This window comes from Apium graveolens, chromosome 3, assembly GCF_009905375.1.
Source record: "Apium graveolens cultivar Ventura chromosome 3, ASM990537v1, whole genome shotgun sequence".
NCBI classification, from domain to species: domain Eukaryota; kingdom Viridiplantae; phylum Streptophyta; class Magnoliopsida; order Apiales; family Apiaceae; genus Apium; species Apium graveolens.
Window position 1 is genome coordinate 72658166 of NC_133649.1, and position 18415 is coordinate 72676580.

Below are 18415 nucleotides of genomic sequence, written 5' to 3' on the forward strand. Positions count from 1 at the left end.
ATGGAGGAATACATCACTATTTTTGGAAGCAATGTTAAAGTGCTCACTCCACAGGAAGTGAATGATGCCATCACAGAGGTCTATAAAGCTCGAGTCAAAGCCTTCAATTATATTGGCAATACTATTGAAAAGACTCTCGATTATCATCAAGGTGAAGTCAGTGAGATGGTCAACAGGAGATTGATGAACTGATGCCCACAATGAATGATATGAAGATAAAATACATCAAGCTCTCAGATAAGCTACAAGCCCTCTCTCTCTCACTCCTGTTGAAGAGAGTATCAAGAAACTAAGGGACTCCATCATTGCACTACACAATGTGATTCAACAGCAAATCACCAACAACAATGATAGCAAAGTCAAGTTTGAGCAGCTATACAAAGCGAGATTTGAACCATCTGCATTAGTAATGGAGGAAGTCAAAAATTCAGTGCTAAACAGTCGTGGTACTTCTCCTTACATAAGCTCACAGCCAGTTCCCTCCACTTCAACTAATCTTCAAATTCAAGCTCTCCAACAGCAAGTCACAGATCTACAATCCTCAAATACATCTCTCTTAACTCAAGTCTCCCAACTCACTTCCCTAGTACAAAGTCAATAGCAGAACATCAAGTCCCTGATAGACTCTCAAAAATATTTTCAGATGCAAACCAATGTGTTAATTGGAGCTATTATGGGTTCTTTGAATGTACTCCTTCAGGAAACACCTCAAATGGTACGGGCCCGGATCCCCCAACACTCAACCTTGCCCGCTACCAAGCCTAAGGGGGAGATGATGGAGCTCAAGCTAAAATCCAACCAACTATCAAGAAAAACTAAAGATGATATTGGATTTGAAAGACTCAAGATGGCAGTTGAAGGCCCTTACCTTGATAAGGAGTTTGCTGAGTTTCTAGAAGTCTTGAGAGTCTCCCTCAACTTCAATCATTTCACATACAAAAAGGCTGTGGACAAAAATATCAATTTCCTGAGGGTGGTGCTGGTGACAAGACAAAACTTCAAAGAAAATAGGGTGGTTGTGAATCTCAATAATTCAGGAGTTGATAGGTGTATTCAGGTGTCCCTTTCTTTCCTATAATCAAGAAGGGCATATAAGATGGACATATTCATCAACAAAGTCAAGGTGATGAGTTTAGAGGACACTTTTTTGTTGCATGAGCTTAAAAATGGTCAAATAGCTGCTTTTCCTGAAGCCTATCTACAGCCAAGAAAAGGAGTGGCCTACATCTGCCCCACAATAGAAGATGCAAGCACTTCCAACGATCCAAACACTGTGTCATGAGGAATAAAAAGTTAATAATGATTTTGGAGACTGAATGTGGAGATGATCAATATTCTTGCCAAGTATTTGAAGAATGCCAAAACCATGCTATCAAGGACTCAAATCAATCAAAAAGTTGATGAATTGGATGATGATGAGCAGAAGAAAGATGAGCATTAATCTTCTGGATAAAATCCAATTCGATCAAGCAAAGGTAGTGGTAATCATGTGGATGACAAGAAGAAAGGGAAGGATGAAAAGAAGGGAAAGGATGATAGCAAGAAAAAGAAGAAAGATGGAGGAGATGGGAGAGATATCAAAAAGACACCATTAATCCAAATATCCAAAACCCTACCAATCCAAATACAAACCCCTAGCCAAACAAAATCTCAAAATATCCAATCCTCTAAGCTCAAGTACCTGTACAAACAAACTGCAAACTCTCTACTCAAGTTACCTATCAAAGAAAATCAAACCTTCTTGAAGAAACGCTCCAAACCACCTTCATTCAAACCTCCAACCAAAACTCACTTTAGGTCTGTAAGGAGAGAATCTAAAATGATTCAAGTTGAAGCTGGTGCACTTTGGGATTGCTTCAATCAGAATGACTTTCTACCAATTTCAGAGAACATATCAAGAAGGTTTTAATCAGATTCAACTTGATCGTGTTTTAATAGGAATTAGGATCATACTGTCTTGGAATTTGTTATTTTAATGAACTATGTATGTTTTTAACTTGGATGATAAGTTTGGATTGAAGAATTACTTATTTATTTAATTTAGTTTTTTTTATTATGCAATATATTTTTTAACCGGTTTTATAATCCAAACCGAACCGATATAAACCGATCCAGAGTTTTTTAAATAAAAACTGATCTGATGGATCGGTTACGACTGTAATTTTTAATTTTAAAAACCGAAGACTTCTAGTTCAGTTCCGGTTTTATCTAAAAACTGAATCGATCCGAGGTTTGCTCCCCCTAGTTAGGAGAATTTGACGTTATACTAGGGATGGATTAGTTAGCTGACCACGATGCGCAAATTAAATGTAAGAATAAAAAGGTGAAATTAAAGTCCAAAGATGATACTGAAGTGATATATAGAGGAAAGAAGCAAGATAGAAAGTTTTTAACATCAATTCAGACAAAAGACTATTAAGACAAGGGTGTCAAGCTTATTTAGCTTATATAAGAGACGTTAAGAAGGAACCCGTTAAGATCGAGGATATTCCTGTACTATTGAATTACTTGGACTACCTCCAGATCGAGAGATTGAATTTACTATTGATTTGGCTCCAGGAACATAACCAGTTTTGAAAGATCCATATCATATGGCACCCGTTGAGATGAAAGAACTAGCGACGCAATTGTAGAAACTCCTAGGTAAATGAGTTATTCGACCAAGTGTATCACCATGGGGTGCACCAATTCTGTTTGTGAAGAAGAAAGATTGAATTATGAGATTATGTATCGATTATCGCGAACTCAATAAGTTGACTATCAAGAAAAATATCATCTACCACGAATCGATGATTTGTTTGATCAATTAAAATGAGCTATGTATTTTTCGAATATTGGCCTAAGATCTAGTTACCACCAATTAAAGATTAAGGCAGCGGATATACTCAAAACAACATTTTGAACAAGATTTGGAAATTATGAGTTCCTAATAATGGCGTTTGGACTAACAAATGCACATGCTGCATTCATGGATCTTATGAATCGAGTCTTTAAGAAATATATGGATAAGTTCATGATTGTGTTCATCGATGACATCTTAATTTACTCCAAGTCAGAAGTAGAACATGTGGAACATTTAAGAATTGCTTTGGAATCCTTGAGAAAAGAAAGGTTATACGCGAAATTTTCAAAATGTGAATTTTGGTTAAAGGAAGTTCAGTTTCTTGGACATGTAGTTATTAGTGAAGGAATCAAAGTGGATCCCGTAAAGATTAAAGTTGTGATTAATTGGGAAAGTCCTAAGAATTCAACAGAAGTAAGAAGCTTTCTAGGATTGGCTAGTTATTATCGAAAGTTTGTGCAAGATTTTTCTAAAATAGTTGTTCCATTAACCAAGTTGACAAGGAAAATGAGAAATTTGTTTGGACAGATAAGTGCGAGGAAAGCTTTCAGGAATTAAAGAAAAGGTTGGTTACTGCGCCAGTGTTGGTTCTACTCGACGAAAAGGGTGAGTTTGTAATATATAGCGATGCTTCACATAAAAGACTAGGTTGTGTATTAATGCAACATGGAAACGCGATAGAATATGTTGCTCTTCATTTAAAACCTCATGAACAAAAGTACCATACACATGATTTGGAGACATAATATATATATGAAGAAAAGTGTGAAATTTATACGGATCACAAGAGTTTAAATTATATCTTTACTTAGAAAGAATTGAATATGAGACAAAGGCGATGGTTGGAACTAATCAAAGATTATGATGATACTATAAATTACCATCCTCGAAAGGCGAATATTATGGCGGATGCGTTAAGCCGCAAAGAAAGATTGAACATGTTAATTACGTCAGTGGAATTGGCATAAGAATTTGATAGAATGGAGATTGAGATACGAATACATGATTCAACAGATTCAGTGACCTATACAATGACATTTCGGCCCGAGATCCTAGAAAAGCTTTGACGCTGTCAGGAGCAGTCAATGGATCATGAAAAGGATAAACTGTCTGGTGAATAAATCAAGGCTCAAAGGGATGATAAAGGTATATATAGGTTGTGTTCATGCATTTGGGTTCCTAATGTTACAGAGTTGAAATATGAGATTTTATACGAAACGCATAATTCAAATTTTTTAATTCATCCCGGGAGTATGAAAATATACAAGGATTTGAAAGAGAACTATTGGTGGCCCAAAATGAAAAAAGAGATTATCGAATGGATAAGTAAGTTTTATACATATCAGACAGTGAAAGTAGAACATCATCGGCCGAGTGGGTTACTTCAACCACTGGATATCCCCGAATGAAAGTTGGAGCACATCGCAATGGATTTTGTGGTAGGATTGCCAAAGACGAAATCTAATCATGATACAATATGGGTGATTATTGATCGATTGACTTAGTTCGCGCATTTCTTGCCAATTAATGAAAGATTCTCATTGGAAAGTTGGTCAAGCTATATTTAAATAAAATTGTGGTGTGACATGGAATACCAGTTTCTATCGTATCTGATAGAGATCCTAGATTTAATTCAAGATTCTGGAAACAATTTCATGATCATTTGGGTACAAATTTGAAAATGAGTGTTGCTTACTAGGGATGAACAAAAAACTGACCAAACCGCAAAATAGACCCGACCCGGCCCTTATTTCGGTTGATGGAGCCAAACTATCCAAAACTCGAAGTTTAATTGGTTTAATTTTTTGTCAACCCGAATATAATGGGTTGGGGCAAGGTTTAAAAAATTTAAACCCTTACTAACCCAACCCAACCCGATTTTATAATTATAGTATTATTATTTGAAATTTTAATTTATGTATTTATTATATTAAATAATATATTCAAAATAATATTATAATTTTACGGATAACACACTATAAGTTATTAACTTTAAACTGAATAGTACAAGGTACGTATAATATCCAATAATATTTATCTTTCATTAAATTATGGGGTACTACTAGTTCACTTTAATTTTTGGTAAAAAAAATTATTTGAAATTTTGACTCCTAAGAAATATTTAAATAATTTTATTCTAGTTTTAACTTAAACCAACCCGACCCAACTGGACCCAACATATAAAGGGTAGGGCTGAGTTGAAAATATTTTTTTTTTAAAATTAACGAGTTCATTTCTTTAAAAACTGAACTAATTGGGTTGGTTTGATTTAATATCCCTAACTCGGCCAACCCGACCCGCGTTCACCTCTACTGTTTACCACCCACAAACAGATGGACAAAGCGAGAGGACTATTTAGACAATCGAGGACATGTTAAGAATTTGTGCATTGGATTTCAAAGAAAATTGCGACGATCATTTGTCATTGATAGAGTTCTCGTATAATAACAGTTATCACGCAAGCATTGGTATGCCACCATATGAAGCGTTGTGTGGAAGAAGATGTAGATCTCCTGTGTATTGGGACGAAATTGGTGAACGCAAACTGGTGGGTCCAGAATTGATTTAACAAATAAAGGAAAAAGTGGAATTGATTCGTAAAAGGTTGATAGCTGCCCAAGACCGACAAAAGAAATACGCAGATTCGAATCGGAAGGATATGGAATTCAAACCCGGAGACAAAGCGCTAATAAAGATATCTCCATTGAAAGGCCTATCAAGATTTGGAAAGAATGGAAAGTTGAGTCCCTGATATATTGGACCGTTTGAAATACTAAAGCGGGTTGGAATAGTAGCATAGGTTTCTGTTTATATTTGAATGTGAGTATGTGAAGCCATACTGTTATTTAAATTAACGATTATTTGATAAATGTGTAAATAAATATAAATAGAGTTTAATTAGAAAAATATGTGGATATTGGATTTGACTCATGGTAATATGTAAATACATGTTATTTGACCCTTACATGTGCAAATTTGTGATTGTAGAATTTTTAAATATATTTTTATGATTTATTTGGGGTAAAAATAAGGGTTATTTAAACTTCAAATATTTTTATAAAATATCGGAGTATATTCAAATTATGAAATTTATTTTATTATCTCTGAAATAGCCCTAGAGAATTTTTAAAAATGATATTGGGATTTATTTTGAGATTTTGGTATTTTAAAGTGATTTTTCAAGAGCTATTTTAATTATTGATAATTAACTTGCAAAATTCATAGAAATTAGACCATTCACTCAAAAAAATTATTTTAAAAATATGAGGAGAGAGATAATTTCATATTCTATATTTTAAAAATAAATTTTATGTCATTCTCTACCTTTACAAAAAGTTTTATATTATTTAATTTATTTTTAAGCATTTTGTGCATAAAAGAAATGGTAAAAAAAAGAAAATCAGATTTTTGGTAAAATTACCAAACTACCCCTACCTAACCACCCCCTATATCCCCTATTCTCATTCCCTTTCTTCTCATGCTCTCTCTCTCTCTCTCTACCATTTCTCAACCAAACTTTGATCCGAGACTTGCTTTATGCTTCTTTTTGCTTCCTGATTATGATATTGTGTGTGCATGCGTGTATTGCTGTATGTATTGATTTGGGGTGAAACGCACTTTGAGTTTTTGAGTTTAAATTTGGATTTGAACTCGAATTCGTAGTGATTATTTTTTATTGATGCGGGCTAGTTGATTCTGTGATTTCTTTAGAAATTGGTGATGTTTTCGGCTAGAGGCCGTATCGAGTAGCCCTGGAACCTTGCTGCCACCAGCGGTGATCTCCGGTGAGGCGGTGGTGGGCTATGATGTTCGACTGAGCCCTAATAATCGATACAAATCTCATTTTGCAAGTACATGCTATTTGTTTGAAAATTTCAGAAAGACTCTTGATCGATTTTTTAAAATATGATTCGAGTTTTATTAATTTGGATGTATATAAGTATGGAATGTAGAAAATTTCTTGAAATCAAATTGCATGTCAATTTTTTGAATATCTGAAATTTTCAAAATTCATTTTTGTGAATTTATGGTTCGATATTCAAGTTGGTTGATTGTTATGATATTTGATTGTGAAAAGCGAAGTTTCGTATCGAATTGGTTTGTTTTGCGGAAATATTTCTGGTTATTTTTGTATAGTTTCATTCGGTATAAGTCCCCACATTCGAATGTATATACGTATGTGGATCTCTAAGTCATTTGTGGATGATTTAAATGAGAATATATGTGGTGTTATTGAATTTCTTATCCGTATAACCATTGTTGCGATTTTGACAGAATTAGTTATAAGTAGTTCTTGGTTGAATAAGGTTGATTATATGGTGAATAAACTGTTGAAATTTCTTGATTGCGAATTAAAGGATGGTAATTAGATACGAAGGGGTCATGCCCAATTTTCGGGGAAACTATTAAAAGATAACTGTATACAGTATAGTGATTGTGATATATACTTTGGTGTATTATATGTGCATAAAACATAGTTGCATATGTATATGTGTCTAAGAATGAAAGTATGATAATAAACTTTATAAAGGAAAGTTATGTGATATTTATAGTTGATTATGTATTAGGTGAGTATAAGTATGTGTATGATTATTTAATATAACTTTATGAGTCATATCAAGATAAATAAAAGTACAAAGTATATACGAGTAATTTGACTACGTGATATATGCTCAGTGTGATCATAGTATATATATATATATATGTATATATATATATATCTGTGTGTGTGTATGAAAGGTATAAGTTGACTATTTGAATGCGAATAGGTAGAAAGTTAGACGTTCACAGAAATGTCGAAAGTTGATAAAATCTTTAATTAGGGTTTACTGTTGTGTTGTAGATTTGGATTGCGAAGGCATTCGAACTTGGAAAGGAAAAGAAGTTCTAGGTGGCAGTAACTCAACCCCTGTGGAAAAGGAAAGCTTTGTAGGGCAAGTAACTCTGCCCTTTCTTATAAATACTAAATGAGAACGAAGTGATAAGAGAAATTGTTATGTTCTGAAATGATAAAGAGAATGATTATGGTGATCATGATCTTATTAATAAACCCTATTAGGTTGATTCTTTTCAGATACTGCTTACCTTGTTTCATATTGGTTTTTTTATTTTTTTAGATATCCACATTCCCCATACTCACTGATGAATCGTTTTTCCCAAGTAATACCTTTGTTGACCTAGATCCCTATATTGATAATAGGCATGCTTTGTTAACACCCTGATTTGAAACAGCTTTGCTTAACGTACATTGTTAATACACATGCCTACGTTGATCACGCCCTAGTTTGCATTCTTTTCTTATAACCTTATTTACCCTATTTGAATTTTTGAAATGAAACTAAGAATGATTTTCGACCTGTAAGAGTCTAAATGATTTCAAAGGATGGTAAATATTAAAATGGAATTAAGTTTTAGAAAAACAAGAGTTTTTCAATATAAAGGTTTTCACGGAATTCCTAAAGACTAGATATTGCGTAAGAGGTTAGCGGGGTTAATCCAGCTAAATAAGAGGCTAGCGGGGCTAGTCCACTATTAAAGGCCAATATATAGGTACCTTATGACCGGATAGAGGTCAGTATGGGCTAATCACCCGTATTATTATTAAATGATGAATATTCCAATCGAGGATTCTAATTTTATGAAAAAGAAAAGTAAAAGTTTTAATTGTGCTTTAAACACTAATTATATATCATGCTTTGACTTGAAGTTTGAAAACAAATAAGTTAAAGCTTTTCAAAAGTTCTAATAAACTCTACTCGTAAAAAATGTTGCCTGTTTCAGTTACTGAGTTGTTCATAACTATAATCCCGATCCCTTGAAACTCTAATACAAAGACCCTTTTTATTAATATTAAGTTACTGCCACACATTTGATATCTATATCTGTTTTATTAGTTACTTGTTGAGCCTTTTAGGTCATATTATTTGTATTGGTCTAACCTTGGCAGTTAATCAAGATGATGACCATACTTAGACACACCGCTCGTAAGAGTGTCCCTACCAAGTCTTTCCGTATCGTTAGATTTCAGGTTCCCGATCAGGTAGAAGATGGTGTGTGGAAGCATTGGTTGACTTTTGAGAAATGTAATAGTCTGTGATCAGATAAAATCGGGTTATCTGGTAATTCCAAGTCGGAATTGTGTTTTAAATAATTTGAAAAAGAGTTGTATAATATTTATTATCCTGGTTATTAGTTGTAATCATGTCTCGTACTTTATCCCGTGTAGATCCTTGTAGCTTTTCGGGGTTTATTTTATTGATATTATTGTACTTTAGTTATTATAATGGTGTCGTGACTCATTTCTAATCCCGAATTTGAGGGCGTCATACTAATTAAAAAAACTAATAATTCAAATCTCATCAATCACTTACTATTTAATTTTAAATTAAAAATTGTACACATTCAATTTAAAATTCTCATAATAAGGTTATAACTATATCTTATTATTTTAGTGTTATACTATTATTTTATTATTTATAAATAAAATAAAATAATAAATATTAATAAATACCCGTACATCGTATTATTTGTCGAAGCTATTAATAATAAAATACCAAAAATAAGAAAGCCAGTATAAGAAGTGAAGTACTGCCGGAGACAAAATCACATTTTTAATATATTCTTTAAGAATGTATCGCACTCTTTGTACTCTAGCATGTGGGTCGTGCGATGCACGATTTTTTAAATTTATCATTATTTAATGAAAAATTAAATATTTTTTAATATACATATATTTTGTTATTTTTGATATTATTATAATATTGTTTTTATTTTTAATAATTTATTATAATATTGTTACAACAAATATATATATATTGAGAAATATATGGATCATGAATTGAATCACGGTTATATATAACTGTATTATTGTATTATAATTTGATGCTTGAATAATAATTGAATAGTGTAATATTTTTATATTTATTATTGGTTAAATCTCTAATAATATTCTATTTAGGATTATATTAGGAAATTGTATCGCAATTGGTGTGTAAATTTTATTAAAAAAATGTAATTATTTTTTATTTATAATTGTATTAATAATATACATATTATAACGATATAATCTTAATTGATCATATTAACAATTGAAATTGTTTTCCCAGTACAAGATCAAAATTTTAGATAAAAATCAAAATCAAAATTTTAGATAGAAAATAAAAATGGATATAATATAGATTGAGCTTCGGGCCCATAATTGTCACGACATGCACTTAATTATTGCGGTTGCTCCCGAAGTTTTAAAACAGTCTCGAAAAATAGGGCAACAAAAACTTTTCTGTCCCCTTTCAAATCATATTTCGATTGCACCTTACCCTCGGACTATCTTGGTCATTTTCAGCCCATTTTCGAGCACATCGTTCATTTAGTTTATGCAAATGCTGAAAAGACCAATTATTTCGAATCTCTTGCACCTTACCCTCAGACTATTTTGGTCATTTTCAACACATTATTCAACTTTCAATCAAATCCAATCATATTTATGTAGTACTGCCAAGGTTTATACGGCAAGATCTAGCACGGGGTTTTTACCCATACTTTAACATTGCAGAACCTACCAAAAAGAAATCTCGAAGATTCTCTTTTCAAGAATTTAAGATTAGTATATCAGATTACCAAATCTGCCCTTAGGAGCAGCGTCCTTTTTTTAGCAACAAACATTAAATAGCATTGTTTATTAAGATAAGCAAGAAGCTTGTCTTTAGCAAATGCTAATATACAAGAAACCAAATCAAACCTACATGGAAGATAAATCACCAAAGAATATTGTCTTTCATAATGAACCAACAAGATATCTCACCTTCTTTCATTACTGTGTTTTTACTTGCCATATTTTATGCCTTAGCAAGTCCACGAGGCTGATCTCTTGATAACAGGCTTCATTTGTCTATCCTCTTCCAAGGAAATCATCCCTAAGTGGGACGGATCTTCCAGCATCATCTTTGCTACCAAATATCCTGCTATCGACCATGTCTGATACTTCCTTGCTTGTTTACCAACATATCTTCCAAGTTTCCCATCGTAATATTCTGGCCAGCTATCTTTAAGTAAACGGTTCTCAGCAAGTTCAATCATTTTCCTAGCAATTTGTGGTCGTCCAGTTTTTATACAGGCAGCAGTTACCAACCATAGAAGTACTGCATAGATAATAGGGAAAGTTGTTGCAAGAGAAGATTAGATGTTTCTCATTTAAAAATTATAGCTAAATTCATTGTATCATACTACATACATATGGCAATCAGGCAATGCTTAGTTTGTGGAAATAAAGGACCCGTTTGACTTACCTTAAAACAAGTTCCCTTTTGATCTCTCAAGAATCTCATAAAACGGGCCTACTTGACAACTACACTTTCCAAGTAGAAGTAATTTCTCTAACTTTTAATCTATTAAATACGTACCTCCTTTCAATTTTTAAATTCCAACTTACAAGTTGGTTTCAAGCCATCAGTTGTTACTGAACAGATAGACCATTGGAGATATAAGTAAGATAGGCAAAAAGGCCCTAGATGAACACTTCGGGTCACATAAAAATCAATCATCATTATGTATAGAACAAAGTTAATAGCTCCAGTGTAGAAAAATTAAGGACCTTTCGTAAACAAGTATGAAATGTGTAAGGTTCCTAGTAAAAGTGTTTATAAGAAAAATAATGTTGGTGAGTTTATTGTCCTTTGCCTGCATTCACTCCTAATCTAATATAGTTGCATGAAAATATATGGCATGCCTGTTTTGCAACTAAGGGAGACCTACTGTGTTAGTGAGAGAGTAATTACTTTGAGAATCGAACTCTTAAGAAATTCAACTAAGATTAACAATTTTTTAGGCATCTTCCACCCTTAAAAAATCAGTTTTGTTAATATTTAAAAACTCCTTATTTCCAAGACACTCGCCATATAGTTCATCTAAAAGCACAAAAATGGTGCATTATTTACCCAACTTGAAAAGGTGTTTCACATACCAAAAATATAAAAGTGATGATTAAGTAAAATAAGATAGGCAACAATACAAACACATAATGAGAGAGGACGGAAGTACCTGGCCAAGATCCTCCATTGTGATAACTCCATCTGGTATTCTTCGGATCACAACCAGTTACAATCCGCCACTCGTGACTTTCTATAGCAGGATAACAAATTTTAATTGGCATCTCTCCAACCAGTTCCTCCCATCTTTCCTCAATAAGATCCATAATAGCAGCAGACTGCTCAGGAGTGGCAAGAGAGGACAAAATAGCAACACAGTTTCCGAGAGCAAACCATCGGAAATCCATCCGAGCAGGACTGACATTTCCAATAAAGTAGCCACCACGTGTTGGCATAAAATCAAACACCCAGTCTGGGATAGAATCAGGAATAACATTAAATTTATTTACTGCAGTGTGAGAATATTCCTCTGTTTTATAACGATAAATGTCATTTAATTGTTGGAAGTCGAGCCAGAAATAACTTCTCATATGATAACTTAAGGCATGTAAGCGCTTAACAATTTTTTCCATGAACTCTTTCCCTTCCGCGTCAGGTTTTAGCATTGCCAATGAACATTTAAGTGCCATGAAGAAAAGTGCCTGGATTTCAATCGGATAACCATAAATTCCCTGAAATGTAAACCCAGAACAGTAGAATTAGGCCACCAAAATATGTTGCAGAACTACAAGACAGTCAGAAAACATTTTATCCTTCAAACAAGATTAGGTTTACAAAAAAAGATTGTCTTACAAGAATTATATTTTATCAACAGCCACAATTTAACAGGGTATATGACGTATTTTTGGTACCATTATTTTCATTTTCATCCACAAGATAACTAGCACCAAAACCACATGGAATGTATGGATTATGTCTGTCACTACGTCGGATCATGGAGCAGCAATGATTTCAGTAAAAAAAATCCGCAATGTTATACTGACTGATACTAAACCAACTAACCCATGCATGGTTTGTGAAAAATTATGGTTACAGATGAGACAAAAGAAAATTGTAGAAATGCAGATGGTTAACTTGGTATTACAGTGCAAGATTCACCAAGTGTTTCCATCTGTGACCGCCATACAATGAATCAATGTGCTTGCACTTCTCATAATACATCAGAGAATTACAATATTGTGAACCCTCAACCAACATTTACAGGATATTAATAAATTTAAATTATCATAGATTCAATCAACAAAGATAAGCAAACTTCGTAATATGAAAACATGATATAGGCGTAGAGCAGGAAGAAGTCGTATAAAGACACATTTTGACAGATAAAACCTAAAGATGCTCCTAATAAAAAATAGGCCGTGAGCTTGTAATATGACAAACAAGAATTCTCCTTTTGCAGGTCCTGCTTTGAGAAGTATAAAAATCATTCGTCATGTACATATTTACTGCTGATACTTGTATTCTATTATCATGTCACTAAAGAGGCCATTTAACATCATATGTAGTGGCTAAAAGTAGATAATTAGTTGAGAAACTGATTCAGGACATATCTACCAAAAGACCAACAGAAAAAACCCCTGGTGAGAAAGTAATATTAAAGTAAAGATGAAAACAAAAACACACATGATATAAGTTATATAACTACCATAGTAGATCAACAACTTGGTAAAGCATCAAAATTTATAAATTCCAAGACAATATTAATTCAATAATTTTAACTTACCATTCTTCGATCAATCATTGAGCATCCATCAGCACAAAGAAGAGTTGGAAATGTATCAAATCCCTCGGATAAACAGAGGCTTAGTATGAGTCTCATCCCCTTTTGGCACTCTGGTGTTTCAGCTAAAGTTAGATCTCCAGTAGACTTTGTATATGCCCGGAGCAGAATAATCCACCAAAATCCAGAATCAACTGGAGCAACTCTTCCTATTGCACTCTCACCAAAATCTGCTACAACACTGTCCGTTTTACGATCTGGGTTGTGAAGAACTTTGAAACTAGCAGGCATTGCCCCTTCACCTAGTTTAAATCTGTCTATTCTTTTTTCCCATCCTTGAAGTTGAATTGTCTTAAGTAAGAAGTTTTTTACTATATCTGGCTCACCATTCATTAGAAAAGCCAGCGCACTTGGCACAAAATCTCGAACAAAAACCTACATAAGGATAAATGTTGGTTAAGTAATTCAAAGATGTGCAGAATCACATATCCAATATAAACACAAATTAACAAGACCTGCTAGATTATTATGGTGGAAAGAACCATCTAGACATCAATGAATAGATTTAGTTTTTCAAATTTGGTATAGGTTCAAGTAGTTTATAGATTCTTAGAATATAGATAAGATAAATCTGACCACAAGGTGAACCGGGCTTGAGAGAATTGTGATATAAAGAATAAACTACTAGTTCAAAATATACAATTAAATGTTTTTACCTGGTCATAATTTAGTACTTCCTCGGAAGCATGGTCATATGCAGCAATAGTGCCAACCGGTTGGGACCGAAAGAACACCAATGATCGACGTAAAGCATCCCAAGCTTCGGCAACCATCGGATGGGGTTCAAAAGAGTTCCGTGCTGATGAAGCAGGGGTGTCGAATCCAGATCGTCCTCCCGGTGAGTAAGAACTCTCAAAATTATCCAGCCCTCTCGACAGGCCAATTGACAACTCACTGAGCGACCTTTCATCAAACGACTTTTCCCTTTTGAGATTCAGCCTTGGCCTATCAAGAAGCTTCGTGAGATCATAATCATCCATCTCAGAGATGGAACAAATGGAACTGACATTCCTAAGTCCATATTCCTTAGTAGCCTCCATAACCAGCTTTTATTCAACAATACACTGCAGCAAAAAAGAACCCTTCAAGTAAGTCTTAAAGTATAAAGCTTGAGTCTTTTAAATAGTACTTCGATATGATATAGAATCGCAACAAATGCTGGACAAATAGTTAAATACATTGCAAGAAGTCAACAACCCCATATTGATAATCAAGAATATTAATTTGCATATACATATTTAGTATAACTCTTAAAAATGTCCTTATCCAATCTCAATAACTAGAAACCTACCACTATTACTAAACCCTACAAATAGAAATATGAAAGAACTATTCTATTGAAACCAAATAACAAGACAAATATAGAACATAACCTAAAAAATGTCCTTATCCACAACCATACTTGATAAAAAAAAATACCATCTTTTTCTTAACATTAAACACAACTTTATCCAAAAAGAATTATTTGATCAGCATTATTTAACACTAGATACCAAAAAAAAAAGATCCCACATTTAAGAACTATAAAACTAAATCTACACTCTACACAAATACAAAAAAGATAAATAAATCCCAAATTCAAGATCCACAAATAAACCCCACAATTAATAGATTAAGATGAATAATTAACAATAAATGTGCATGAACGAGCTTAAAAATGGAAACTTTGACCAAAACATTATGGGTACAGCAGATCTAAAATCTTGTGATCAACAACAATACAGAACATGGGAAAAAAAACATACATAGAGAGAGATAGGAGAGAGTATGTACCTTGTAGAGCTGAAATGGGTAGGAAGAGTATGAACTTTCCGGCGATTTGGCCGGAGATTGGTCGGAGAAAGTAGGGAGAAAGGAGAGAAAAAGAGGGAAGGAGAAGGGAAAAAGAGAGCATGGTGAGAAGGGGAGTGTATATATAGAGAGAGAAACCAGTAGAGAGAGAAAAACAAAGGGATTGAACGGACCGTCATTTTCTATCACTGTAATAATTCTTACCGGCTTTAGCCGGTTTCAGAGAATCATTCTATATCTTTTTTAATCCTTTCTAGTATTACAATTTACAACTGTATATATTGTGTTTAAGAATAAAGTTCCCGAAATTATGCGACGAAATTTACCTAAAATAATATTAAAAAATTTAGTAAAGATATGATACATGTTACAAGGAAAAATGATAATTGAATGTACATGAGTTAAAAAAGTAAAAAGTATTTAACTAAATATTTATACATAATTATCAAATATAATATGATTTAATTGTATATCTCAGATAAATTTCTTGTGATAATCGAAATAATATATCATTCTCTTTACATTTTTAACTTTTTATTAAGATGTAAAGGATCAAGTAATAAAATTATAAATATGCCAGATAAAATGGATAATAATTTGTACATCTGATCTCGTTGAATCATAAAATTACCAATTAATCTTTTATACAATCAATTAATTATATATCATTTAGTTTCTAAAATCTTGACACATTAGAGAAGTCATTCTCGGTCTTAGAATAATCTTCTAATAATCTCTTCCCTTATTATCCATTCTTCCCCATTGAAAAGTTTGTTAGGACGGATATTTTTACCTTTTTCGGAAATAAAGCTGAAGTATATAAAAAAGGTTTAATACTTATCCATAATTAAAGCATCCAAGGTTAAAATGCCTGTCATTGTTTTATAGATGATGTTTTCCTTTGTAATCGTGATTAGATATTTTATTCAAATTTGTTTTGAATTAGATAGAATACTTAACAATTAATTTGGAAAAATTAAAGTTATTCTTTTTAAAAGTAATAAATGAATGTCACTTGTCATGCCGTAAGGTAATGCCGTTTTAAAGGGAATAAAATTTTTGGAAGGCTTATGTGATATCACGTATTATTGCGGAGATTCTTTGATACTTTGTTTCCGCAAATATAAATTTGAACCTTCGATTTTATTTGAGGTCTTTTTTTAAATATAGGATTCTCGAATGGGCGGGTTCGGGGTCAGAATCGTCATTCTCATATTCATCCCGTTTATAAAAGGTAAAAGATTTTACCCGTCTCGTTTCCAAGCGAGAAATTATAATGGATCTCGTCTCCGTCTCACGGAACAAAATTTATTTCATAACCCGTTCAATCACCCCGTTTAATAATTTATTTTTAAAAAAAGTCATTAATTTTTTATAAAATATTATTTAACATTAAAATAAATGTATAGATAATTGAAAACGCACTATGTAATATTTTTTTATGATAATATGTATAAAACAGGAATAAATAGATTATAGTTTACTTAATACTATAGATATATTTTATCACATAATATCAGTGTTGTACAGTTAATCTGTTCATCGCATAAATCGCTTGCACCGTTTGCAATCGCACCGCTCTTTGCGGATAATCGCAAAATACGGATCGAATGCGAATTGAATTTACATGAACCGCATATATGTGGATTGACTGCGGATTTAAATTTTAAATAATCGCAAAAATCGAACCGCAACCGCAAACCGCTATATATATAATATAATAAATATCATAAAATGCAGAAACAACCATATATATGTAGGATTTTAACTATCACGGAAGCATGGTTAAACAATTTTTATGATATAAAATCCATATAATATGCATACAGATTGTAAATTAAATCGAGGGATCGTTTCTAACCTTTAAAAGCGATCCAAGAACCACGAGCGGAGGTCCCTAGCAAATGTTCCTCAAGTGTAAAGCACTCCACCGGTATCCATCAAGAAATCAATGTAATGGAGGAGGAGGCGGAGAGAATTAGGGTTTTGAAAATTTTAGGGTTAAGGCAAAATTTTGGTTTATAATTGTATATTTATAGGCAAAAATTTCAACTGAAAATTTTCCCATAAAATATTATTATTATTAACCCTTTATTTTTATTAAACCTATTAATTAATAATTAAAACAACTTTTAATTATTAATTCTTTTTCTAAACATTTTAGAAATAATTCTCTCGCTTTATTTAATTTCTAAAATTAAATTCTTAATTAATAATATTAAGAACTTTTCTTAATTAATTTATAATTAATTAAATCTCATTTAATCAATCATTAAATTTGCTAATAAATTATTTATTTCACAAATAAATAATTATCAGCCATTATTAATTAATTTCTCCACCATTAAATCATTCTCTTTTATGGTGTGACCCTGTAGGTTTAATATTAAGCCAGTAGTAGAAATAAATAATAATAAAACTATTTTATCATTATTTATATAAATTCTCTAATTCATTAAATATGATTAATTAATTAATCATATTTATTCTACATCGTGAGGGATACTTCTCAGCATATCGCGACTATCTGGATAATACGAATTCACTGCTTAGAATACCAAGAACCTATTCAGTGAATAGTTACCGTACAATTAATTCATTCTACCCTGCAATGTCATGATTAAATATAAGGCATGAAACTTGTGTCAAGTCTGTCTTATTTAATCATTCGCTTTCCCATTTACTATGCTTAGTTCTATTTAATGTAAATTAGAAACTCCTTTCTAATTTCATTCACTCTGGCCAGAGATTCTTGAACTAGCATAAGTGGATCAGCATTGAACATTCTCTTCCTTCACTGGAAGGGGTAGATCCTTTATTGATCATACACTATATTCGTGTACAAATTCCTATACCTAGTAGAGCCCTTATAATTGTCTCTGGAGACTAAGAACTAAACCAAAGCATAGTTCAGTGTACACAAGATGACTATGATGACCTCAAGTCTAAGGATACTTGTAAAACTATCACTATGTGAACAACTGCTGACACGTGAGTGAACTCCATAAGTTGTTCAGCTCTGTGAGTCATGTTCAGTGAACTTATTCTATAATAAGCACATACATACTAGTTATAGTG

General features: G+C 32.6%; 1 protein-coding gene across 1 annotated transcript; it reads right to left on the bottom strand.

The window, feature by feature from the left end:
• Positions 1-10450: 10450 nt before the first annotated feature.
• Positions 10451-15477, bottom strand: LOC141712425 (putative alkaline/neutral invertase D). Its single transcript, XM_074515361.1, has 5 exons — positions 15320-15477; positions 14203-14610; positions 13490-13921; positions 11879-12437; positions 10451-10980 (listed from the first exon to the last, which is right to left on the bottom strand). The coding sequence occupies exons 2-5, from the start codon at positions 14584-14586 to the stop codon at positions 10685-10687; spliced, it is 1671 nt and encodes a 556-aa protein (XP_074371462.1). The 5' UTR covers positions 14587-14610; positions 15320-15477; the 3' UTR covers positions 10451-10684.
• Positions 15478-18415: the final 2938 nt, after the last annotated feature.

Coding starts and splice junctions, on each gene's coding strand:
- LOC141712425 (XM_074515361.1), bottom strand. CDS start 14,586: ATGGAGGCTACTAAGGAATATGGACTTAGGAATGTCAGTTCCATTTGT. Junction 13,922..14,202: donor AAGTACTAAATTATGACCAG/GTAAAAACATTT, acceptor ATCCTTATGTAG/GTTTTTGTTCGAGATTTTGT. Junction 12,438..13,489: donor CAATGATTGATCGAAGAATG/GTAAGTTAAAAT, acceptor TTTACATTTCAG/GGAATTTATGGTTATCCGAT.